The 24,810-nt window shown below is 42.4% G+C and overlaps 2 protein-coding genes and 1 pseudogene across 5 annotated transcripts; all 3 read left to right on the top strand.

The window, feature by feature from the left end:
• The first annotated feature begins 4,462 nt into the window (after positions 1-4,462).
• Positions 4,463-9,173, top strand: LOC147057741 (uncharacterized). Its single transcript, XM_085909732.1, has 3 exons — positions 4,463-4,610; positions 6,255-6,364; positions 6,497-9,173. The coding sequence occupies exons 2-3, from the start codon at positions 6,262-6,264 to the stop codon at positions 8,104-8,106; spliced, it is 1,713 nt and encodes a 570-aa protein (XP_085765858.1). The 5' UTR covers positions 4,463-4,610; positions 6,255-6,261; the 3' UTR covers positions 8,107-9,173.
• Positions 4,504-22,910, top strand: LOC147057739 (uncharacterized). 4 transcript variants are annotated; one of them, XM_085909728.1, is made up of 3 exons: positions 4,504-4,610; positions 17,139-17,248; positions 17,408-19,373. In XM_085909728.1, exons 2-3 carry the CDS (start codon positions 17,146-17,148, stop codon positions 18,919-18,921), a joined length of 1,617 nt encoding a protein of 538 aa, XP_085765854.1. In that variant the 5' UTR covers positions 4,504-4,610; positions 17,139-17,145; the 3' UTR covers positions 18,922-19,373. The 4 variants fall into 4 exon arrangements, with proteins under 4 accessions (XP_085765854.1, XP_085765855.1, XP_085765856.1 ...); XM_085909729.1 differs by lacking the exon at positions 4,504-4,610 and adding an exon at positions 12,101-12,242; XM_085909727.1 differs by lacking the exons at positions 4,504-4,610; positions 17,139-17,248; positions 17,408-19,373 and adding exons at positions 19,938-20,081; positions 20,803-20,909; positions 21,042-22,910.
• Positions 9,701-15,678, top strand: LOC147057740 (uncharacterized; annotated as a pseudogene).
• Positions 22,911-24,810: the final 1,900 nt, after the last annotated feature.

Here is a 24,810-nt window from a genome sequence, read left to right as displayed (position 1 = left end):
TGCAAGGACCACAGCAAAGTACGTGGAGGAAAAGGACCGCCGTCGTCGACGACAGGAACGTCTTTGGCTGCAGCCTTATGTTGTGTTGCGCAGAGCAGGTTAGTACACGTCTAGTTTCTATTATGAATCCTCTTCTAGTGTCATGTGTGTTAGAGAGATTGAAAAAGTCTATCGGTTTGACCAGTTTCTTTACAACTGTAACTTTCATATGTGTTTGTCTTGTTTTGCAGACATCAGTGAAGCTATTTGTCAGAAGCACCCAGAGCCAGAGCGCGCTTGCATTAAAGAGGAAGATGTGGGCAAAGAGGTCCATCACTTCAATGAACAAATGGAGCAGAAGTTTCTTTGCACCATAAAAGACGAGGAAGAGTCAGAGCAGCCTTCTAGTAAAGAGGAGGCTGAGGAATCCTGCAACATTAAAAAGGAGGAAGAGGAGGATACCTGCAAGATGACATTGACTGGTGTCCCTGTGACGAGTTTCGATGAGGCTCAACGGGAGGTGAGCAAAGGGGCGGAGCCTCCGAGTTGCAGCTCAAGTCAACCAATGACCAGAGAAGGTGATGGAGACCATTGTGGAGGATCACAAGCAGCTCCACCATTAGATAGATTAGATGTGTCGTCACATGTTCCTGTTGCTGCTGCTGCTGGTGGTGATGAGTCTCAAAACAAACACAGGCAATGTTCTCAGTGTGGGAAATGTTGTGCTAATGACGGTGTTTTGAAACAACACATGAAAATGCACACAAGAAAGAAAAACCTTTCCTGCTCAGTTTGTGGCAAAAAATTTAGTCGGAGGCAACATTTAAATATGCATACAAGAATCCACACTGGCGAGAAACCTTTTTCATGTTCAGTTTGTGGCCAAAAATTCTCTCATAAGTGCAACTTAAAAATGCACACAATGATCCACACTGGCGAGAAACCCTTTTCATGCTCAGTTTGTGGCCAAAATTTCAGACAGATAGGGTATTTGAAAATGCACACAAGAACCCACACTGGTGAGAAACCTTTTTCCTGCTCAGTTTGTGGCCAAAGATTTTCAGTGAAGGCAAGTCTAACAATTCATACAAGAACACATACTGGCGAGAAACCTTTTTCATGCTCAGTTTGTGGCCAAAGATTTTCATTTAAGCAAACCTTAAAAACGCATACAAGAATTCACACTGGCGAGAAACCTTTTTCATGCTCAGTTTGTGGCCAAAACTTCTCTAGGAGGGAACATTTAAAAAGTCACACAAGAAGCCACACTGGTGAGGAACCTTTTGCATGCTCAGTTTGTGGCCAGAAATTAAGTAGCAAGCAAACCTTTAAAAGGCACACAAGAACCCACACTGGTGACAAACCTTTTTCATGCTCAGTTTGTGGCCAAAACTTCTTTAGGAGGGAACAATTAAAAAGTCACACAAGAATCCACACTGGTGAGAAACCTTTTTCATGCTCAGTTTGTGGCCAAAAATTCTCTCAGAAGAGAAGTTTAAAATTACACACAAGAACCCACACTGGTGAGAAACCTTTTTCATGCTCAGTTTGTGGCCAGAAATTCTCACAAAAAGGAAACCTAAAATGTCATACAAGAACCCACACTGGCGAGAAACCCTTTACCTGCTCCGTTTGTAACCAAAAATTCTCTCAGAAGGGAAACCTAACAGTTCATACAAGAACCCACACTGGTGAGAAACCTTTTTCATGCTCAGTTTGTGGCCAAAGATTTTCAGTGAAGTCAAGTCTAACACTTCATACAAGAACCCACACTGGCGAGAAACCTTTTTCATGCTCAGTTTGTGGCCAAAAATTCTCTTGCAAGGTAAGCTTAATCAAGCACACAGTAGCCCACAGCTAACCCTGTTGCCTGCTCAGTCACTTGTCAAAGAGTCTCTTTTGAGAATTCTGAGTGTCTTGGGGAGGTGATCCATGAAGTTCTCACCTTCTATTTGAGCAGACTTTGAGTTTATGCATCAATGATAATTCTATTCTAGTTTGTACCTTTTGATTGAGCTGCTGAAATCCTTTTCTTTACTACAGTGAGAAGTTCATAATTTAGTTTCAGTCATGAAATTGAAAATATAGTTAACCAGCCTCAGGATGATAAAAGTTCTGTATTTTTTACTATACTCGTTGTTTATTTTGGATTTAGTTGTGGTTTTTAACTGCAATTAGTTTGAACTTATATTTGGAACAAGTTGCTTAGTTTTTATTATTGTCTGTTTAGGGTTTTGTTTTGTTCAGCTTTTCATGTTCGCATGGATCATTAAAATGAAAAAAAAAATAGTGTTGAATATCCCCCATTTTTCATCAACAGTGTTTTTGTTACTTTGCCTTTGTAATAACACTTTAAAATGTACTTGAGATGTATAAGACATTTCATTAAAGAGTCCTCTTTACTGTACTCACATTGAAGTCTCAACCTCATATGCTGCTTCTTATTTATAATGAATATATTACATTCTTTTTAAATAGGATCCTAATTAAGACTGTTGAGCTTTTTTCATTTGTTGTTTTAGTCTCAGTTTCTGTACTGGCAATGTGACGTCCAGACCTCTAAGCTGATTGAGGAAACAGTGGTTGGGCAGAACGCAACGGCGTTGTTTCACGGGCGGCTCGATGGCGCACTGGGTAGCACGTCCGCCTCACAGTTAGGAGGGTATGGGATCCAAAGGTGAGATAAGGGAAGGGCTGAATGGGCAGCCAAACCAGGAAGCAGGTAGTGTAGGATGATTCTACTGATTATGTTACTCTTGCAATGGAATGCTAGGAGTTTGTTAGCAAATGGCCAAGATTTTAAGACATTTATTGACAGCAGGAGTGTGAAGCCAGATATTATGTGTTCAGGAGACATGGTTAAAACCTAATCTGGATTTTGTTTTGAGTGACTATGTTGTCTTCAGGAGGGATAGAGACCACGGTAATGGAGGAGGGAGGGGGGTTGCACCATTTGTAAGAAAGGGAGTGCCATATAGGGGAGTGGGCCTAGGGACAGAGCAGGAGTATGTGGTGGTGGAAGTTTGGGCGGGCAGGAGGAAAGTAGGGATAATAAACTATTATAATCCAAGCAAGCAGCTGAAGTTGAATGAGTTGGAGAAGGTAGAGGGACAGGATGGTGTTAGTGTTATATGGTGTGAAGATTTTAACGCTCATAATACATTATGGGGAGGGGAGAAAACAGATAATAATGGGCAGGTAATTGAAGAGATGTTGAAGTGTGTGGTAATGATGGTAAAAAGACTAGGATAGATGTAAGAACTGGAAAGGAGTCCGTATTAAATCTTACGATACTGTCTGCCGCTGAGGTGTGAATGGGAGGTATATAAAAAGGGACCATAGGGAGTGATCACTATCCAATTCTGTGTAAAATGGACGTCGATGTGGCGTTGAATGTAGAGGACAGGAGTGGGAGGTGGGTGTTCAGTAAGGCAGACTGGGAAACATTTGGGGTAATGACTGATGCATTTCTCAGTGCAAGGTGAGAATCTAGTGATGTGGAGGAATATGAATTAGAGGTGCAGCGGAGACAACAATACCCCAAAGTACAGGCAGGAGTAAGAGGTGTGGAGAGGCAGTTAAGAACAGAAATAGAGCTTTAAGAGTATTGAAGAGGACTCATAATGAGTACATCCAGATGTTGGCAAAAAGGAGTTCTGTAGTTCTATTGGGAGCACAACTACAATAGGTGAAGTGTGGGGGATGATCAGGAAAATGGGAAGTAATAGTGGGGTTAGCCAATCCTCTTGGATGGGGGCCAGATAGCTATGAAATGATGGTGAATACTCTGAGCAATGTACATAGTTCCAATAACCTGGCAGAGAGGAAACTGAAGGCGTGTATGCAGGGGCTGTTCAGAGGAAAGGTTTATTGGAAGAGAAGTATAGTGTCCCATTCACAATAGGGGAATTGAGGAGGGCACTGGCTAAATATAAGAACTCGGCTCCAGGGAAAGATGGTGTTTGTTATATCGTGTTAAGGGATGTGGGATTGCGGAAGTTGTTGAACTTGTATCATAAAGTTTGGGAGGAGGGGAAGATCCCATCAGGGTGGAAAGAAGCCGTTATTATACCCATTAGAAAGCCAGGGAAAGATGCAAGCAATCCGGCAAATTATAGGCCTATAGCCTTAACATCGCATATGGGTAAATGAATGGAGAGAATGGGAGACTGATGCACTTTAGGGAGGAAAGAGGACTGATGGCCAGCTGTCAGAGTGGATTTAGAAAAGGGAGAAATACTACAGATTCACTGGTGTGCTTGGAGCACGAAATCAGGACAGCTCAGGTAAGGAAAGAGACGGTTGCGGCAGTGTTTGTAGATGTAGAGAAAGCGTATGATATGCTGTGGGTTGACGGTCTTTTGATAAAGTTGCACTTACCGGGGGTATGTTTCATTGGGTCAGAGAGTTTTTAAGGAACAGAAGTATTCAGGTTAAGATAGGCCAAGAAATCTCCAGGAGGTGACATCATCATTACGTGACAGGAAATAAAGCGACGACAACAAAACGGCGCAAGGTATAAAAACTCAAACAGGAGCGTATCGCTTTCTATTCGGCTGCATCAGATAAACACGCAACTTATGTGGTGAATCAGTAACAGTAGTCACTCGACGACCGCAACGACGAAAGAGGTAAGTTACGACGATGTACCCAAGTTATCATGTGAACAACGTTATTTTTTCACGTTGGAAAAAAATATGATATGAAGTATCAAGAGCCAGTCTTGATACCAATGGCTCCCGGTCCATTTAAGATGTGACTTCAAGGTTCTTCTATTAACCTATAAATCATTGCATGGCTTAGCGCCTTCATATCTCGTCGACTTAGTTGTTTCTTATGTTCCGTCTCGTAACCTTCGTTCGCAAAACGCTAGTCTTTTAGTGACACCGAGGGCCAAGAAAATGTCTGCAGGGGCTAGAGCATTTTCTATTCGGGCTCCAGAGCTCTGGAATGCCCTGCCAATGGATATTAGAACTGCTACCTCAGTAGAAATATTTAAGACACGTTTAAAGACGTATTTTTATGATGTGGCCTTTAATTAACCTGTAGTAGCCGATTCGGCTGGAGTTTGTTTTTGCTCCCTCTCCCCGACCCCACTCCCACCACCCCTCCCCGGCTGGGGAGGTGGTTAGGTGACACCCAAGCTGACGACGGCTATCTAGATTCTCGTGGACCAATTCAGCATGAGGGATCTGCAGCGGAATACCCTCCTAGAGGACACTGCCAGGACAATCGAAGGCACCTCCGACAGCTCTTCGCTTTGGCCTGGACATCCACTTTTTGATTTCCATATGATGTATTTTATGTGCCCTCTTTGCATCCATTGCAGCCTGGTGATCCTGAAAGGGGGATCCTTCCATCTGTGGTCCCTTCTCAAGGTTTCTCATTTTTCCCCTGGTAGGGGTTTTTGAGTTTTTCCTTGCCCTTTTGGGAGCCCAAGATCAGGGGATGCTTTGAGAATAATTGTCAATTGATTGTCTATGTGAAGCCCTTTGAGACTGCTTGTGATTTAGGGCTATACAAATAAACTTGACTTGACTTGAATTTGTAGTACTGCTTGGTTGCAGTACAGAAGTGCAGTCCGCTTTCATTAGCAAGGAAGCTACCACAGTGCTAACTTTATGCTACTTAGCTTGATTACCCTCGACGAATGTTCGATCTCAAATGATCATCACGTGCTGGTTCTTGCCTGTACCAAGAGCAATACTGTACTGTGAAAAAACTCAAAGCCGAGGATTAGCAGTGATGCTCGCAGGCGGGCATACTCCCGATTTTAAATCTCAATGCCGCCAGATGGTAACGCGTAATTACGTTAGCTGAAACAGGTCCGATGTGTCGTTTTGTGTATTGGGTCGGTTTATGTTCACGTTGTAAACAAAACAAGTTGAAGTTGACATCTGTTGCGTGTTGTTTGAGATGTCCGTCGCTGAACAAACAAAGATGCGGGGTTACTGTTGGTTCGTTATTTGCAAGATCTCGGGTTGTTTAATGGCGGTCAGTACACGCGGCACTACAGCAGATGAAACCACCCCCACTCTCCAGGCAACAAAGTTTTGTACTGTCCGGAAAAGGCGGGAAAGCAAAAGTCTACCGAGGCCGTGTGTGGCCCACAATGTGAAATGAGTTTGGCACCTCTGATTTAACACAACAAAAAAATACTATTGCTAAAATATGGGATAACCTTTATTCAATAACTTCAACAAATAGCTTGCTCGCTGCTGCCCTAAAGACACTTTTATCAGCCAAACTTTGTTGAACAAGTGTTGTGATTGCAGTGTGAAAATGTCTGCAAGGACCACAGCAAAGTACGTGGAGGAAAAGGACCGCCGTCGTCGACGACAGGAACGTCTTTGGCTGCAGCCTTATGTTGTGTTGCGCAGAGCAGGTTAGTACACGTCTAGTTTCTATTATGAATCCTCTTCTAGTGTCATGTGTGTTAGAGAGATTGAAAAAGTCTATCGGTTTGACCAGTTTCTTTACAACTGTAACTTTCATATGTGTTTGTCTTGTTTTGCAGACATCAGTGAAGCTATTTGTCAGAAGCACCCAGAGCCAGAGCGCGCTTGCATTAAAGAGGAAGATGTGGGCAAAGAGGTCCATCACTTCAATGAACAAATGGAGCAGAAGTTTCTTTGCACCATAAAAGACGAGGAAGAGTCAGAGCAGCCTTCTAGTAAAGAGGAGGCTGAGGAATCCTGCAACATTAAAAAGGAGGAAGAGGAGGATACCTGCAAGATGACATTGACTGGTGTCCCTGTGACGAGTTTCGATGAGGCTCAACGGGAGGTGAGCAAAGGGGCGGAGCCTCCGAGTTGCAGCTCAAGTCAACCAATGACCAGAGAAGGTGATGGAGACCATTGTGGAGGATCACAAGCAGCTCCACCATTAGATAGATTAGATGTGTCGTCACATGTTCCTGTTGCTGCTGCTGCTGGTGGTGATGAGTCTCAAAACAAACACAGGCAATGTTCTCAGTGTGGGAAATGTTGTGCTAATGACGGTGTTTTGAAACAACACATGAAAATGCACACAAGAAAGAAAAACCTTTCCTGCTCAGTTTGTGGCAAAAAATTTAGTCGGAGGCAACATTTAAATATGCATACAAGAATCCACACTGGCGAGAAACCTTTTTCATGTTCAGTTTGTGGCCAAAAATTCTCTCATAAGTGCAACTTAAAAATGCACACAATGATCCACACTGGCGAGAAACCCTTTTCATGCTCAGTTTGTGGCCAAAATTTCAGACAGATAGGGTATTTGAAAATGCACACAAGAACCCACACTGGTGAGAAACCTTTTTCCTGCTCAGTTTGTGGCCAAAGATTTTCAGTGAAGGCAAGTCTAACAATTCATACAAGAACACATACTGGCGAGAAACCTTTTTCATGCTCAGTTTGTGGCCAAAGATTTTCATTTAAGCAAACCTTAAAAACGCATACAAGAATTCACACTGGCGAGAAACCTTTTTCATGCTCAGTTTGTGGCCAAAACTTCTCTAGGAGGGAACATTTAAAAAGTCACACAAGAAGCCACACTGGTGAGGAACCTTTTGCATGCTCAGTTTGTGGCCAGAAATTAAGTAGCAAGCAAACCTTTAAAAGGCACACAAGAACCCACACTGGTGACAAACCTTTTTCATGCTCAGTTTGTGGCCAAAACTTCTTTAGGAGGGAACAATTAAAAAGTCACACAAGAATCCACACTGGTGAGAAACCTTTTTCATGCTCAGTTTGTGGCCAAAAATTCTCTCAGAAGAGAAGTTTAAAATTACACACAAGAACCCACACTGGTGAGAAACCTTTTTCATGCTCAGTTTGTGGCCAGAAATTCTCACAAAAAGGAAACCTAAAATGTCATACAAGAACCCACACTGGCGAGAAACCCTTTACCTGCTCCGTTTGTAACCAAAAATTCTCTCAGAAGGGAAACCTAACAGTTCATACAAGAACCCACACTGGTGAGAAACCTTTTTCATGCTCAGTTTGTGGCCAAAGATTTTCAGTGAAGTCAAGTCTAACACTTCATACAAGAACCCACACTGGCGAGAAACCTTTTTCATGCTCAGTTTGTGGCCAAAAATTCTCTTGCAAGGTAAGCTTAATCAAGCACACAGTAGCCCACAGCTAACCCTGTTGCCTGCTCAGTCACTTGTCAAAGAGTCTCTTTTGAGAATTCTGAGTGTCTTGGGGAGGTGATCCATGAAGTTCTCACCTTCTATTTGAGCAGACTTTGAGTTTATGCATCAATGATAATTCTATTCTAGTTTGTACCTTTTGATTGAGCTGCTGAAATCCTTTTCTTTACTACAGTGAGAAGTTCATAATTTAGTTTCAGTCATGAAATTGAAAATATAGTTAACCAGCCTCAGGATGATAAAAGTTCTGTATTTTTTACTATACTCGTTGTTTATTTTGGATTTAGTTGTGGTTTTTAACTGCAATTAGTTTGAACTTATATTTGGAACAAGTTGCTTAGTTTTTATTATTGTCTGTTTAGGGTTTTGTTTTGTTCAGCTTTTCATGTTCGCATGGATCATTAAAATGAAAAAAAAAATAGTGTTGAATATCCCCCATTTTTCATCAACAGTGTTTTTGTTACTTTGCCTTTGTAATAACACTTTAAAATGTACTTGAGATGTATAAGACATTTCATTAAAGAGTCCTCTTTACTGTACTCACATTGAAGTCTCAACCTCATATGCTGCTTCTTATTTATAATGAATATATTACATTCTTTTTAAATAGGATCCTAATTAAGACTGTTGAGCTTTTTTCATTTGTTGTTTTAGTCTCAGTTTCTGTACTGGCAATGTGACGTCCAGACCTCTAAGCTGATTGAGGAAACAGTGGTTGGGCAGAACGCAACGGCGTTGTTTCACGGGCGGCTCGATGGCGCACTGGGTAGCACGTCCGCCTCACAGTTAGGAGGGTATGGGATCCAAAGGTGAGATAAGGGAAGGGCTGAATGGGCAGCCAAACCAGGAAGCAGGTAGTGTAGGATGATTCTACTGATTATGTTACTCTTGCAATGGAATGCTAGGAGTTTGTTAGCAAATGGCCAAGATTTTAAGACATTTATTGACAGCAGGAGTGTGAAGCCAGATATTATGTGTTCAGGAGACATGGTTAAAACCTAATCTGGATTTTGTTTTGAGTGACTATGTTGTCTTCAGGAGGGATAGAGACCACGGTAATGGAGGAGGGAGGGGGGTTGCACCATTTGTAAGAAAGGGAGTGCCATATAGGGGAGTGGGCCTAGGGACAGAGCAGGAGTATGTGGTGGTGGAAGTTTGGGCGGGCAGGAGGAAAGTAGGGATAATAAACTATTATAATCCAAGCAAGCAGCTGAAGTTGAATGAGTTGGAGAAGGTAGAGGGACAGGATGGTGTTAGTGTTATATGGTGTGAAGATTTTAACGCTCATAATACATTATGGGGAGGGGAGAAAACAGATAATAATGGGCAGGTAATTGAAGAGATGTTGAAGTGTGTGGTAATGATGGTAAAAAGACTAGGATAGATGTAAGAACTGGAAAGGAGTCCGTATTAAATCTTACGATACTGTCTGCCGCTGAGGTGTGAATGGGAGGTATATAAAAAGGGACCATAGGGAGTGATCACTATCCAATTCTGTGTAAAATGGACGTCGATGTGGCGTTGAATGTAGAGGACAGGAGTGGGAGGTGGGTGTTCAGTAAGGCAGACTGGGAAACATTTGGGGTAATGACTGATGCATTTCTCAGTGCAAGGTGAGAATCTAGTGATGTGGAGGAATATGAATTAGAGGTGCAGCGGAGACAACAATACCCCAAAGTACAGGCAGGAGTAAGAGGTGTGGAGAGGCAGTTAAGAACAGAAATAGAGCTTTAAGAGTATTGAAGAGGACTCATAATGAGTACATCCAGATGTTGGCAAAAAGGAGTTCTGTAGTTCTATTGGGAGCACAACTACAATAGGTGAAGTGTGGGGGATGATCAGGAAAATGGGAAGTAATAGTGGGGTTAGCCAATCCTCTTGGATGGGGGCCAGATAGCTATGAAATGATGGTGAATACTCTGAGCAATGTACATAGTTCCAATAACCTGGCAGAGAGGAAACTGAAGGCGTGTATGCAGGGGCTGTTCAGAGGAAAGGTTTATTGGAAGAGAAGTATAGTGTCCCATTCACAATAGGGGAATTGAGGAGGGCACTGGCTAAATATAAGAACTCGGCTCCAGGGAAAGATGGTGTTTGTTATATCGTGTTAAGGGATGTGGGATTGCGGAAGTTGTTGAACTTGTATCATAAAGTTTGGGAGGAGGGGAAGATCCCATCAGGGTGGAAAGAAGCCGTTATTATACCCATTAGAAAGCCAGGGAAAGATGCAAGCAATCCGGCAAATTATAGGCCTATAGCCTTAACATCGCATATGGGTAAATGAATGGAGAGAATGGGAGACTGATGCACTTTAGGGAGGAAAGAGGACTGATGGCCGGCTGTCAGAGTGGATTTAGAAAAGGGAGAAATACTACAGATTCACTGGTGTGCTTGGAGCACGAAATCAGGACAGCTCAGGTAAGGAAAGAGACGGTTGCGGCAGTGTTTGTAGATGTAGAGAAAGCGTATGATATGCTGTGGGTTGACGGTCTTTTGATAAAGTTGCACTTACTGGGGGTAGGTGGAAGTATGTTTCATTGGGTCATAGAGTTTTTAAGGAACAGAAGTATTCAGGTTAAGATAGGCCAAGAAATCTCCAGGAGGTGCTTTGTTAAAAATGGGATCCCGCCAGGAAGTGTGATAAGCCCATTATTGTTGAATGTAATGATTAATGATATTTTTACAGACCTGCACCCAGGAGTAGGCAAGTCATTGTTTGCAGATGATGTGGGTTTGTGGAAGAGGGGAAAAAATATGAAACACATTGTGAAGAAAGTGCAGGAAGCTGTAACGCAGGTAGAGAATTGGGGAAGAAAATGGGCTTTTAGATTCTCCGTAGAAAAGACTCAATGTATGTTTTTTACTAGAAAGAAGGTAGAGGAGAGTATGCAGGTGCAGCTGTATGGAAAGAGCCTGGAGAAAGTAAAGTGTTTGAAGTTTCTGGGAGTATTTTTTGATGTAAGGATCACGTGGAGGGACCGCATTACATACGTGATTGGTAATTCTAAGAAAGTTTTAAATGTTATGAGATGTCTGGCTGGAACACAGTGGGGAGCAAATAAGTCATCTTTGAGGCAGATATATGTATCCTTGATAAGATCCAGAATGGAGTATGGAAGCGTGGTTTATGGGTCTGCGTCAAAGTCCCAGTTAGCTAGGCTGGTTGTGGTTCAAGCGGCAGCATTGAGGGTGTGCACAGGGGCTGTGAGGTCTTCTCCAGTGTGCTCATTGCAAGTGGAGGTAGGAGAAATGCCACTCAGTTTTAGAAGGAAGCAGCTCCAGGCTAATGACTGGGTTAGCCTGAGGGGATGGCCGTCCAGTTAAGTCGGCAATTCAGGCGAGCTGGGAGGGAGAGGGGAAAGCTTTTGGTGGACTGGGGAGACAGTGGCGCAAGAGGTGGCTGTTTACGGCATGAATTTCTGCCCAGTTGGTTTTGTGGCCAGCCAGTCACTCTTCTGTGGCAGCTGAGGACACAAAGGGAGGCACCTGTTCTCAGTGGCTGAGTCAGTTCATGAGTGTGGGAGAGGAGGGTGGAAAAGGGAGGCTGAAGTCACTCTTGCCAGACTGAGGATAGGACGTACTTTTCTGAACAGCACTCTCCACCTTCTGGGGAAACATCAGGATGGACTGTGCTCTGAGTGTCAGGAGGAGGAGAAGGTGCGACATGCTCTGATTGAGTTGGTGAAGAAGCTGCAGAAAGAAGGGCTTGAGGAAAGATCTGCGAAAAACATTCTGGAAGTAGGGTCAAGTAGGAGGGGAAAGTGCTGGTTCTTTGAGTTTTTCAAAAGTACAGTACAGATCTGGTGAAGAGTTGTAGATTTAGTGTAATGATGTGTACAACCAGTACGGGCAGCAATTCAACTATTAGGATGCAAGCTGCCGTTCAACCCCAAGGAAGAAAAAGCAGAAGAACATTAAACGTTCCACGGTCCTACTCTAGAGGGCGTCCGGGACCTCACTCTAATGACATCATCGTGACGTGGCAGGAAGTAAAGTGACGACAACAAAACGGGGCTTGGTAAAAAAACTCAAACGGGAGGGAGCCTTCCATTCGGCTGCATCAGATAACACGCAACTTATGTGGCGAACCAGTAACAGTAGTCACTCGACGACCGCAACGACGAAAGAGGTAAGTTACGACGATGTACCTAAATTATCATGTGAGCAACGTAATTTGTAGTACAGCTTGGTTGCAGTACAGATGTGCGGGCTGCTTTCATTAGCACGGTAGCTATCAGTGCTAACTTTAGATATTTAGCTTGATTAACCTCGACGAATATTCGATCTCAAAGGAGCCATCATCACATGCTGGTCCTTGCCTGTACCAAAAGTAATACTGTACTGTGAAAAAAAACTCGCAGTCGAGGATTAGCAGTGATGCTTGCAGGCGGGCATACTCCCGATTTTCAATCTCAATGCTACCGTATGTTAACGCGTAATCGCGTTTGCTAAATCAGGTCTGATCTGTCGTTTCGTGTAATGAGTCAGTTTAAGTTCAGGTTGTAAACAAAACAAGTTTAAATTGACATACGTGGCGTGTTGTTTTAGATGTCCGTCGCTGAACAAACAAAGATGCGGGGATTACAGTTGGTTCGTTATTTGCAAGATCTCGGGTTGTTTAATGGCGGTCAGTACACGCGGCACTACAGCAGATGAAACCACCCCCACTCTCCAGGCAACAAAGTTTTGTACTGTCGGAAAAGGCGCGAAAGCCAACGTCTACCGAGGCCGTGTGTGGCCCACAATGTGAAATGAGTTTGACACCTCTGATCTAACACAACAAAATATACTATTGCTAAAATATGGGATAACCTATATTCAACAACTTCAACAAATAGCTTGCACTATTATCAGCCAAACATTGTTGAACTAGTGTTGTGATTGCAGTGTGAAAATGTCTGCAAGGACCACAGCAAAGTACGTGGAGGAAAAGGGCCGTCGTTGTCGACGACAGGAACGTCTTTGGCTGCAGCCTTACGTTGTGTTGCGCAGAGCAGGTTAGTACATATCTAGTTTCTATTACGAATCTTCTTCCAGTGTCATCCAAACTTACAAACAACAAACTTAGTGAGATTGAAAAAGTCTATCGGTTTGACCAGCTTCTCTTCAACTGTAACTTTCATATGTGTTTGTCTTGTTTTGCAGACATCAGTGAAGCTATTCGTCCCAAGCAGCTAGAGCCAGAGCGCGCTTGCATTAAAGAGGTCCATCACTTCAATGAACAAATGGAGCAGAAGTTTCTTTGCACCATAAAAGAGGAGGAAGAGTCAGAGTGGCCTTCTAGTAAAGAGGAGGCTGAAGAATCCTGCAACATTAAAAAGGAGGAAGAGGAGGATACCTGCAAGATGACATTGACTGGTGTTCCTGTGACGGGTTTCGATGAGGCTCAACGGGAGGTGAGCAAAGGGGCGGAGCCTCCGAGCTGCAGCTCAAGTCAGCCAATCACCAGAAAAGGTGATGGAGACAACTGTGAAGGATCACAAGCAGCTCCACCATTAGATAGATTAGAGGTGTCGTCACATGGTCCTGCTGCTAATGATGAGTCTCAAAACAAACAAAGGGAATGTTTTCAGTGTGGGAAATCTTGTGCTAATAACAATGTTTTGAAACAACACATGAAAATGCACACAAGAAAGAAAAACTTTACCTGCTCAGTTTGTGGCCAAAAATTCTCAAAGTGCGAGTTAAAAAGGCACACAAGGATCCACACTGGCGAGAAACCTTTTTCATGCTCAGTTTGTGGCCAGAAATTCTCAGTAAAGGGAAACTTAAAAAAGCATACAAGAATCCACACTGGCGAGAAACCCTTTACATGCTCCGTTTGTAACCAAAAATTCTCTCAGAAGGGAGCCCTAACAGGTCATACAAGAACCCACACTGGCGAGAAACCTTTTTCATGCTCAGTGTGTGGCCAAACATTTTCTCTGATGGCAAACTTAAAAAAACACACAAGAACCCACACTGGCGAGAAACCTTTTTCATGCTCAGTTTGTGGCCAAAGATTTTCAGTGAAGGGAAGTCTAACAATTCATACAAGAACCCATACTGGCGAGGAACCTTTTTCATGCTCAGTTTGTGGCCAAAGATTTTCAGTGAAGTCAAGTCTAACACTTCATACAAGAACCCACACTGGCGAGAAACCTTTTTCATGCTCAGTTTGTGGCAAGAAATTCAGTGCAAAGGGAAACTTAAAAATACACACAAGAACCCACACTGGTGAGAAACCTTTTTCATGCTCAGTTTGTGGCCAAAGATTTTCAGTGAAGGGAAGTCTAACAATTCATACAAGAACCCATACTGGCGAGGAACCTTTTTCATGCTCAGTTTGTGGCCAAAGATTTTCAGTGAAGTCAAGTCTAACACTTCATACAAGAACCCACACTGGCGAGAAACCTTTTTCATGCTCAGTTTGTGGCCAAAGATTCTCGCGGAAGGGAAGCTTAAAAAGTCACTCAAGAACCCACACTGGTGAGAAACCTTTTTCGTGCTCAGTTTGTGGCCAAACATTCATACAGAGGGGACATTTAAATATACACACAAGAATCCACACTGGTGAGAAACCTTTTTCATGCTCAGTTTGTGGCCAAAACTTCTCTAGGATGGAACCTTTAAAAAGTCACACAAGAAGCCACACTGGCGAGAAACCTTTTTCATGCTCAGTTTGTGGCCAGAAATACAGTGACAGGGGAAGTTTAAAAAGACACACAAGAACCCACACTGGCGAGAAACCTTTTTCATGCTCAGTTTGTGGCAAGAAATTCAGTGACAAGGGAAGCTTAAAAATACACTCAATAATCCACACTGGTGAGAAACCTTTTTCATGCTCAGTTTGTAACCAAAAATTCTCTCAGAAGGGAGCTCTAACATATCATACAAGAACCCACACTGGTGAGAAACCTTTTTCATGCTCAGTTTGTGGCCAAAAATTTTCTCTGAAGGGAAACTTAAAACAGCACTCAAGAATCCACACTGGCGAGAAACTTTTTTCATGCTCAGTTTGTGGCCAAAGATTTTTACTGAAGTCTAGTCTAACACTTCATACAAGAACCCACACTGGCGAGAAACCTTTTTCATGCTCAGTTTGTGGCCAAAGATTCTCGCGGAAGGGAAGCTTAAAAAGTCACTCAAGAACCCACACTGGTGAGAAACCTTTTTCGTGCTCAGTTTGCGGACAAAAATTTTCTCAAAGGAGAAGCTTAATCAAGCACACAGTAGCCCACAGCTAACCCTGTTGCCTTTTCAATCACCTCCTCTATTGAGAATTCTGTGTGTTGAGGAGATGAGCAAAGATCTGTGAAGGTTTCACTTCTATTTGAGCAGACTTCATGAGTTTTTGCATGGATGATGATATAGTTAACTGGCTTGTCAAGACTTGTAAAAAAGAAAAAGCAGAAAATACAAGACTTTTTTTTTCCTGTCTTGTGCTTGTGTGGTGATTCAACCCTGCTCTCTGCACGGGAAAAAGTGAGGCCAATTCTTTTCATTTTGTAGTAAAATGGATGAAGCAATTTGTATGAAAATGCTGACTGACAAAATATAAAAGCATGTGGAATGCCTTAGAATCATGAATTCTACAGAATGACATTGAACAATGTGGAATCAGGTGGAAAAGTATGAAATTATGTGGAATGAAATTAAACGATGACTAATGACGACACGTGTTATTTGATGCACCTTAAGAAATGGTGAACCATGGGATGTGTTTAATTCCCAACATTTTACGACACAAGTAAGGTAAGTCTCATAAACAGCATATCATTAGTTCACGGCATTAACTTCAAAATAATCTAATAGATCAAACATCAGACCTAATTTTGACAATGAAGGCTTTGGCCGCCAGTGTGCGTATGAAACATCACAAGCTTAACTTTTTTTTGTGAAGCACGTGGATGGAAAGCTTCAAGGCTTCATCCCGCATCAATGACGCATAAGCGGCTGAACGCTTTCTAGGCTAGTTAACACTAGTGTTAAACAACACACATGACAAAGGCACGCTAGTATGCTAATAAAATCTATGGGAGTTGGTTTTTTTCGGTGTGTGTGGAAAACGTAAAAAACATTTTTTTGCATGCTACCTTGGTTTGTTTGCTGGGACACAACAACATTAAACCTCCCACGGTCCTTCGCTAGAGGGCGTCCGGGACCTCACTCAAATGACATCATCATTACGTGACAGGAAATAAAGCGACGACAACAAAACGGCGCAAGGTATAAAAACTCAAACAGGAGCGTGTCGCCTTCCATTCGGCTGCATCAGATAAACACGCAACTGATGTGGTGAATCAGGAATAGTAGTTTCTCGACGACCACAACGACAAAAGAGGTAAGTTACGAAGATGTACCTAAGTTATGTGAGTTGGTTGCAGTACAGAAGTGCAGTCCGCTTTCATCACCATGGTAGCTACAACAGTGCGAACTTTATGGTATCTAACTTGATTATCCTCGACGAATGTTCGATCTCAAATGAGCCATCATCACATGCTGGTTCTTACCTGTACCAAGAGTAATACTGTACTGTGAAAAAACTCCAAAGTCGAGGATTAGTAGTGATGCTTGCAGGCAGACATGCTCCCGATTTCAAATCTCAATGCCGCCAGTTTGCTAAAACAGGTCCGATTTGTCGTTTTGTGTATTGGGTTAGTTTAAGTTCACGTTGCTAACAAAACAACAAAACATCCGTTGCGTGTTGTTTGAGATGTCCGTCGCTGAACAGACAAAGATGCGGGGTTACAGTTGGTTCGTTATTGGCAAGATCTCGGGTTGTTTAATGGCGGTCAGTACACGTGGCACTACAGCAGATGAAACCACCCCCACTCTCCAGGCAACAAAGTTCTGTACTGTCCGGGAAAGCAAAAGTCTACCAAGGCCGTGTGTGTCCCACAATGTGAAATGAGTTTGGCACCTCTGATCTAACACAACACAAAATACTTTTGCAAAAATATGGGATAACCTATATTCAATAACTTCAACAAATAGCTCGCACTTTTATTTGCCAAACATCGTCGAACAAGTGTTGTGATTGCAGTGTGAAAATGTCTGCAAGGACCACAGCAAAGTACGTGGAGGAAAAGGACCGTCGTCGTCGACGACAGGAACGTCTTTGGCTGCAGCCTTATGTTGTGTTGCGCAGAGCAGGTTACTACATATCTAGTTTCTATTACAAATCCTCTTCCAGTGTTTAATTTTAGTAGAATTTGATTAAAATCATGTGTGATAGAGAGATTGAAAAAGTCCTTGTATAGGTTTGACCAGCTTCTCTTTAACTGTAACTTTCATATGTGTCTTGTCTTGCAGACATGAGTGAAGCGATTTGTCGGAAGCACCCGGAGCCAGAGCGCGCTCGCATTAAAGAGGAAGATGTGGGCAAAGAGGTCCATCACTTTGATGAACAAATGGAGCAGAAGTTTCCTTGCACCATAAAAGAGGAGGAAGAGCCAGAGCGGCCTTCTATTAAAGAGGAGGCTGAGGACTTCTTCGACATTAAAGAGGAGGAAGAGGAGGATACCTGCAAGATGACATTGACTGGTGTTCCTGTGACGACTTTTGATGAGGCTCAACGGGAGGTGAGCAAAGGGGCGGAGCCTCCAAGCTGCAGCTCAAGTCAACCAACGAACAGAGAAGGTGATGGAGACCACTGTGGAGGATCACAAGCAGCTCCACCATTAGATAGATTAGAGGTGTCGTCACATGGTCCTGCTGGTGATGATGAGTCTCAAAACAAACACAGGCAATGTTCTCAGTGTGGGAAATCTTGTGCTAATAACAGTGGTTTGAAACGACACATGAAAATGCACACAAGAAAGAAAAACTTTTCCTGCTCAGTTTGTGGCCAAAAATGTGCTCATAAGCAACATTTAAATACGCACACAAGAATCCACAGTGGCGAGAGACCTTTTTCATGCTCAGTTTGTGGCCAAACCTTCTCTAGGATGGAACATTTAAAAAGTCACACAAGAACCCACACTGGTGAGAAACCTTTTTCATGCTCAGTTTGTGGCAAGAAATTCAGTGTAAAGGGAAGCTTAAAAATACACACAAGAACCCACACTGGTGAGAAACCTTTTTCATGCTCAGTTTGTGGCCAAACTTTCACACGGAGGGGACATTTAAATATACACACAAGAATCCACACTGGGGAGAAACCTTTTTCATGCTCAGTTTGTGGCCAAAAATTCTCTCAGAAGGGAAGCTTAAAAAGTCACTCAAGAACCCACACTAGTGAGAAACCTTTTTCATGCTCAGTTTGTGGCAAAATATTTTCATTGAAGAAAAGCTTAAAACGTCACTCAAGAATCCACACCGGTGAGAAACTTTCTTCATGCTCAGTTTGTGGCAAGAAATTCAGTGACAAGGGAAGCTTAAAAATACACACAAGAACCCACACTGGCGAGAAACCTTTTTCATGCTCAGTTTGTGGCAAGAAATTCAGTGACAAGGGAAGCTTAAAAAAGCATACAAGAACCCACACTGATGAGAAACCTTTTTCATGCTCTGTTTGTGGCCAAAGATTTTCAGTCAAGCATGCCTTAAAAATGCATACAAGAATCCACACTGGTGAGAAACCTTTTTCATGCTCAGTTTGTGGCAAAAGATTTTCATTGAAGGAAAGCTTAAAAAGGCACACAAGAATCCACACTGGCGAGAAACCTTTTTCATGCTCAGTTTGTGGCCAAAGATTTTCAGTGAAGTCAAGTCTAACACTTCATACAAGAACCCACACTGGCGAGAAACCTTTTTCATGCTCAGTTTGTGGCCAAAAATTCTCTCGCAGGGGAAGCTTAATCAAGCACACAGTAGCCCACAGCTAACCCTGTTGCCTTTTCAATCACTTGCCAAAGAGCCTCTATTGAGAATTCTGTGTGTTGAGGAGATGAGCAATGATCAGTGAAGGTTTCACCTTCTATTTGAGCAGACTTCATGAGTTTTTGCATGGATGATGATATAGTTAACTGGCTTGTCATGACTTGTAAAAAAGAAAAAGCATAAAAAACAAGACTTTTTTTTCCTGTCTTGTGCTTGTGTGGTGATTCAACCCTGCTCTCTCCACGGGGAAAAGTGAGGCCAATTCTTTTCATTTTGCAGTAAAATGGATGAAGCAATTCGTGTGACAATGCTGACTGACAAAATACAAAAGCATGTGGAATGCCTTGGAATCATGAAATACAATGAATGAATTGTACAGAATGACATTGAACAATGTGGAATCAGGTGGAGAAGTATGGAATTATGTGGAATGATATTAAACGATGACGAATGATGACACGCGTTATGTGATGCACCTTAAGAAATGGAGGACCATGAGATGTGTTTAATTCCCAACATTTTACGACACAAGTCAGGTAAGTATCATAAACAGCATATCATTAGTTCATTTCATACAATGCCATTAACCTCAACATTATCAAACAGATCACATATACAAATATCAGACCTAATCTTGATGAGGGATCCTCCCATCTGTGGTCTCCTCTCAAGGTTTCTCATTTCCCCTAAAATTAGTTTAGAGTTTTTCCCCTTGCCCTCCTGGGAGTTTAAGATCAGGGGATATTGGAGAATATTTGTCAATTTTCACACACGTTCTGTGTGTTGTTAAATGTTGAACAGAGCCTGAGATGGACCGAAGTCATATTCCTTGTTTGGCATGCTCAAACTTGGCCAATACAAATTCTTGAATCTGGCACCAATGAAGTATAAGCGGCTGAAAGGTTTTTGCACGCCACCTTGGTTTTGTTTGCTGGGCAACAACAACATTAAACGTCCCACGGTCCTTCGGTAGAGGGCGGCCGGGACCACACTCGAATGACATCATCATTACGTGACAGGAAATAAAGCGACGACAACAAAACGGCGCAAGGTTTAAAAATCAAACAGGAGCGTATCGCCTTCCATTCGGCTGCATCAGATAAACACGCAATTTATGTGGTGAATCAGTAATAGTAGTTTCTCGACGACCGCAACGACGAAAGACGTAAGTTACGACGATGTTCCTAAATTACGATGTTAGTAACGTAATTTGTAGTACTGCTTGGTTGCAGTACAGAAGTGCAGTCCGCTTTCATTAGCACGGTAGCTATCAGTGCTAACTTTAGATATTTAGCTTGATTAACCTCGACGAATGTTCGATCTCAAATGAGCCATCATCACATGCTGGTTCTTGCCTGTACCAAGAGTAATACTGTACTGTGAAAAAACTCTAAAGTCGAGGATTAGTAGTGATGCTTGCAGGCAGATATGCTTCCGATTTCAAATCTCAATGCCGCCAGTTTGCTAAAACAGGTCCGATTTGTCGTTTTGTGTATTGAGTTAGTTTAAGTTCACGTTGCAAACAAAACAACAAAACATCCGTTGCGTGTTGTTTGAGATGTCCGTCGCTGAACAAACAAAGATGGGGTTACAGTTGGTTTGTTGTTGGCAAGATCTCGGGTTGTTTAATGGCGGTCAGTACACGTGGCACTACAGCAGATGAAACCACCCCCACTCTCCAGGCAACAAAGTTCTGTACTGTCCGGGAAAGCAAAAGTCTACCAAGGCCGTGTGTGTCCCACAATGTGAAATGAGTTTGGCACCTCTGATCTAACACAACACAAAATACTATTGCAAAAATATGGGATAACCTATATTCAATAACTTCAACAAATAGCTCGCACTTTTATTAGCCAAACATCGTTGAACAAGTGTTGTGATTGCAGTGTGAAAATGTCTGCAAGGACCACAGCAAAGTACGTGGAGGAAAAGGACCGTCGTCGACGACAGGAACGTCTTTGGCTGCAGCCTTATGTTGTGTTGCGCAGAGCAGGTTAGTACACGTCTAGTTTCTATTAGGAATCCTCTTCCAGTGTCATGTGTGTTAGAGAGATTGAAAAAGTCTATCGGTCTGACCAGTTTCTCTTCAACTGTAACTTTCATATGCGTTTGTCTTGTTTTGCAGACATCAGTGAAGCTATTCGTCCCAAGCAGCTAGAGCCAAAGCGCACTCGCATTAAAGAGGAAGATGTGGGCAAAGAGGTCCATCACTTCAACGAACAAATGGAGCAGAAGTTTCTTTGCATTATAAAAGAGGAGGAAGAGCCAGAGCGGCCTTCTAGTATAGAGGAGGCTGAGGACTCCTGCGACATTACAGAGGAGGAAGAGGAGGATACCTGCAAGATGACATTGACTGGTGTCCCTGTGACGAGTCTCGATGAGGATCAACGGTGGGTGAGCAAAGGGGTGGAGCCTCCAAGCTGCAGTTCAAGTCAACCAACGACCAGAGAAGGTGATGGAGACCACTGTGGAGGATCACAAGCAGCTCCACCATTAGTGAGATTAGATGTGTCGTCACATGTTCCTGTTGCTGCTGCTGGTGGTGATGAGTCTCAAAACAAACGCAAGCAATGTTCTCAGTGTGGGAAATGTTGTGCTAATGACGGTGTTTTGAAACAACACATGAAAATGCACACAAGAAAGAAAAACTTTTCCTGCTCAGTTTGTGGCAATAAATTTAATCGGAGGCAAAATTTAAATATGCATACAAGAATCCACACTGGCGAGAAACCTTTTTTATGCTCAGTTTGTGGCCAAAAATTCTCTCATAAGTGCAACTTAAAAACGCACACAATGATCCACACTGGCGAGAAACCTTTTTCATGCTCAATTTGTGGCCAAAGATTTTCAGTGAAGGGAAGTCTAAGAATTCATACAAGAACCCACACTGGTGAGAAACCTTTTTCATGTTCAGTTTGTTGCCAGAAATTCTCAGAAAAGGTATACTTAAAAACTCATACAAGAACCCACACTGGCAAGAAACCTTTTTCATGCTCAGTTTGTGGCCAAATATTTTCAATGAAGCAAAACTTAAATATGCATACAAGAATCCACACTGACGAGAAACCTTTTTCATGCTCAGTTTGTGGCCAAAAATTCTCTCAAAAGGGAAGCTTAAAATTACACACAAGAACCCACACTGGTGAGAAACCTTTTTCATGCTCAGTTTGTGGCAAAAGATTTGCAGTGAAGGGAAACTTAAATAGTCACACAAGAAGCCACACTGGTGAGAAACCATTTTCATGCTCAGTTTGTGGCCAAAGATTTTCAATGAAGCAAAACTTAAAAAAGCATACAAGAATCCACACTGGTGAGAAACCTTTTTCATGCTCAGTTTGTGACCAGAAATTCAGTGACAAGGGAAGCTTAAAAAGACACACAAGAACCCACACTGGCGAGAAACCTTTTCCATGCTCAGTTTGTGGCAAAAGATTTTCATCGAAGGAAAGCTTAAAAACTCATACAAGAACCCACACTGGCGAGAAACCTTTTTCATGCTCAGTTTGTGGCCAAATATTTTCAATGAAGCAAAACTTAAATAAGCATACAAGAATCCACACTGACGAGAAACCTTTTTCATGCTCAGTTTGTGGCCAGAAATTCATTGACAAGGAAAGCTTAAAAAGACACACAAGAATCCACACTGGTGAGAAACCTTTTTCATGCTCAGTTTGTGGCAAAAGATTTGCAGTGAAGGGAAACTTAAATAGTCACACAAGAAGCCACACTGGTGAGAAACCATTTTCATGCTCAGTTTGTGGCCAAAGATTTTCAATGAAGCATAACTTAAAAAAGCATACAAGAATCCACACTGGTGAAAAATCTTTTTCATGCTAGGTTGTGACCAGAAATTCAGTGACAAGGGAAGCTTAAAAAGAGACACAAGAACCCACACTGGCGAGAAACCTTTTCCATGCTCAGTTTGTGGCAAAAGATTTTCATTGAAGGAAAGCTTAAAAAGTCACTCAAGAATCCACACTGGCGAGAAACCTTTTTCATGCTCAGTTTGTGGACAAAGATTCTCTCACAGGATAAGCTTAATCAAGCACACAGTAGCCCACAGCTAACCCTGTTGCCTGCTCAGTCACTTGTCAAAGAGTCTTTATTGAGAATTCTGAGTGGGCTGGGGAGATGAGCAATGATCCGTAAAGGTTTCACCTTCTAATTGAGCAGACTCTGGGGTTTTGCATCGATGATGATATCTAGTTCACTGGCCTCGGCATGGTAATAGTTTTGTAGTTGTCAATATACTTGGTGTTAATCTTGTTTTCAGTTGTAGTTTTTAACATTACTGTATTTAATTTGTATTCAGGGCAAGTATCTTAGTTTTTTTTTTATCAATGTTTAGGGTTTAGTTTTGTTCAGCATTTCATGGTCATGTTTAGGTTTTTGGCCCCATATTTGTCAAGACTTGTTCAGAAAAACAATAAAAAGCAAGCATGACACTTTCTTCTTGCGCTTGTGTGGCGATTCAGCCCTGCTCTCTCCACCAGAAAAAGCTAACCAATCAAAAAGGCTCGACACACCATATTCAGAGTGAAATATTCTCATGAGGCTGCCGTGTGTGTCCCCCCCCCCCCCCCCCCTCCTGTAATTTGGCCTAGGAATGAAGGACTTTGTTCAAATATGCCACACAACCTGAACAGACCCCCAGGAAGACAGAAAAAAAAACAGTCGATGTCCAGGACTCAACGTTCTTGAAATGGGAGGGGGACACAAATTCTCACGGGTTGACATTTTTATAGAGTTCCTGTTAAAAATTTGTATCTCCCCTTCAGGAGCCTTCAGAAATGAAATTTATCTTCATTCATTCATTCATTTAATTATAATGCACTCTGTCATTTCAATGCAAATGAATTAATGTAGCAATATTAAGTTGCTTTGAAAACACGTGAATAATAAAAATGGATAAACGATGATCACAAAGTATAAGGATCTCCTTTGTAATGTATACCCCTTGTAGCATGTAATGCTCCTCAAAAAAGTGGAGCTCACCTGGGAACCAAATCTGGCACAACACTTTAGTTCTCTTAAGTGAACTGAATCTTTAGAATCAGTTTACTCAAAAGATTCGTTCAAACAAATCGTTCAACGAATCGTTCCCCTCCCACACACATACAAACTGATCCGTTTTATTTATTTATTTAACTTCAATAACACACACAACTGAGCAATACACCAGACAAAAAAAAAACAATCAAGTAAACAGGGTAAAGTCGACAACGGCAATGCACAAGACTTGTACCTGTCCAGGACCAGGAAACGTGCAAGCAACACCTCTACAGACCCTTCTCACCCAGGTTACAGTCTGTTTGAACTACTCCCCTCCGGACGGCGTTATAGAACTCTGTACGCCAAAACCAGCAGACACAGAGACAGCTTCTTCCCCCAAGCTGTGGCTCTGATGAACTCACACCACTCTTAGAGTCTCAGAGTCATTGCTGTGCAATAACATCCTGCTCTCCACACCTTTTGTGAATTGTCTACACTGTTTGTACTATGTGTCTTCTCTGCATCCATTGCAGCCTGGTTATCCTGGAAGAGGGAACCTCCCATCTGTGGTCTCTTCTCAAGGTTTCTCACTTCCCCTAGTCGGAGATTAGAGTTTTTCCCTTGCCCTCATGGGAGTTTAACATCAGGGGATGGCTGAGAATTTTGGCATTTGTCATCTTCACATGTCCTGAGTGTTGTTAGTCACCTAAATGTTGAACAGAGACTGTGATGTAACAAAGTCAAATTCTTTGTTTGGCACGCTCAAACATGGCGAATAAATTCTTCTTGAATCTTGGATGTCCCATGGAAACAACCCATATACATCAAATAATACAACTACAAAAAAAGAGAAAAAAATTATATATAAAAATAATAATTGGCTCAGGTAATTTACACACCCG

This window comes from Syngnathus leptorhynchus, chromosome 4 (assembly GCF_054491065.1).
Source record: "Syngnathus leptorhynchus isolate UIUO chromosome 4, UIUO_Slep, whole genome shotgun sequence".
Classification (NCBI taxonomy): Eukaryota; Metazoa; Chordata; class Actinopteri; order Syngnathiformes; family Syngnathidae; genus Syngnathus; species Syngnathus leptorhynchus.
Note: the sequence above shows the minus strand (reverse complement) of the source record. Positions and strands in the feature narration are given on the sequence as shown.

Coding starts and splice junctions, on each gene's coding strand:
- LOC147057741 (XM_085909732.1), top strand. CDS start 6,262: ATGTCTGCAAGGACCACAGCAAAGTACGTGGAGGAAAAGGACCGCCGT. Junction 6,365..6,496: donor TGTTGTGTTGCGCAGAGCAG/GTTAGTACACGT, acceptor CTTGTTTTGCAG/ACATCAGTGAAGCTATTTGT.
- LOC147057739 (XM_085909727.1), top strand. CDS start 20,810: ATGTCTGCAAGGACCACAGCAAAGTACGTGGAGGAAAAGGACCGTCGT. Junction 20,910..21,041: donor TGTTGTGTTGCGCAGAGCAG/GTTAGTACACGT, acceptor CTTGTTTTGCAG/ACATCAGTGAAGCTATTCGT.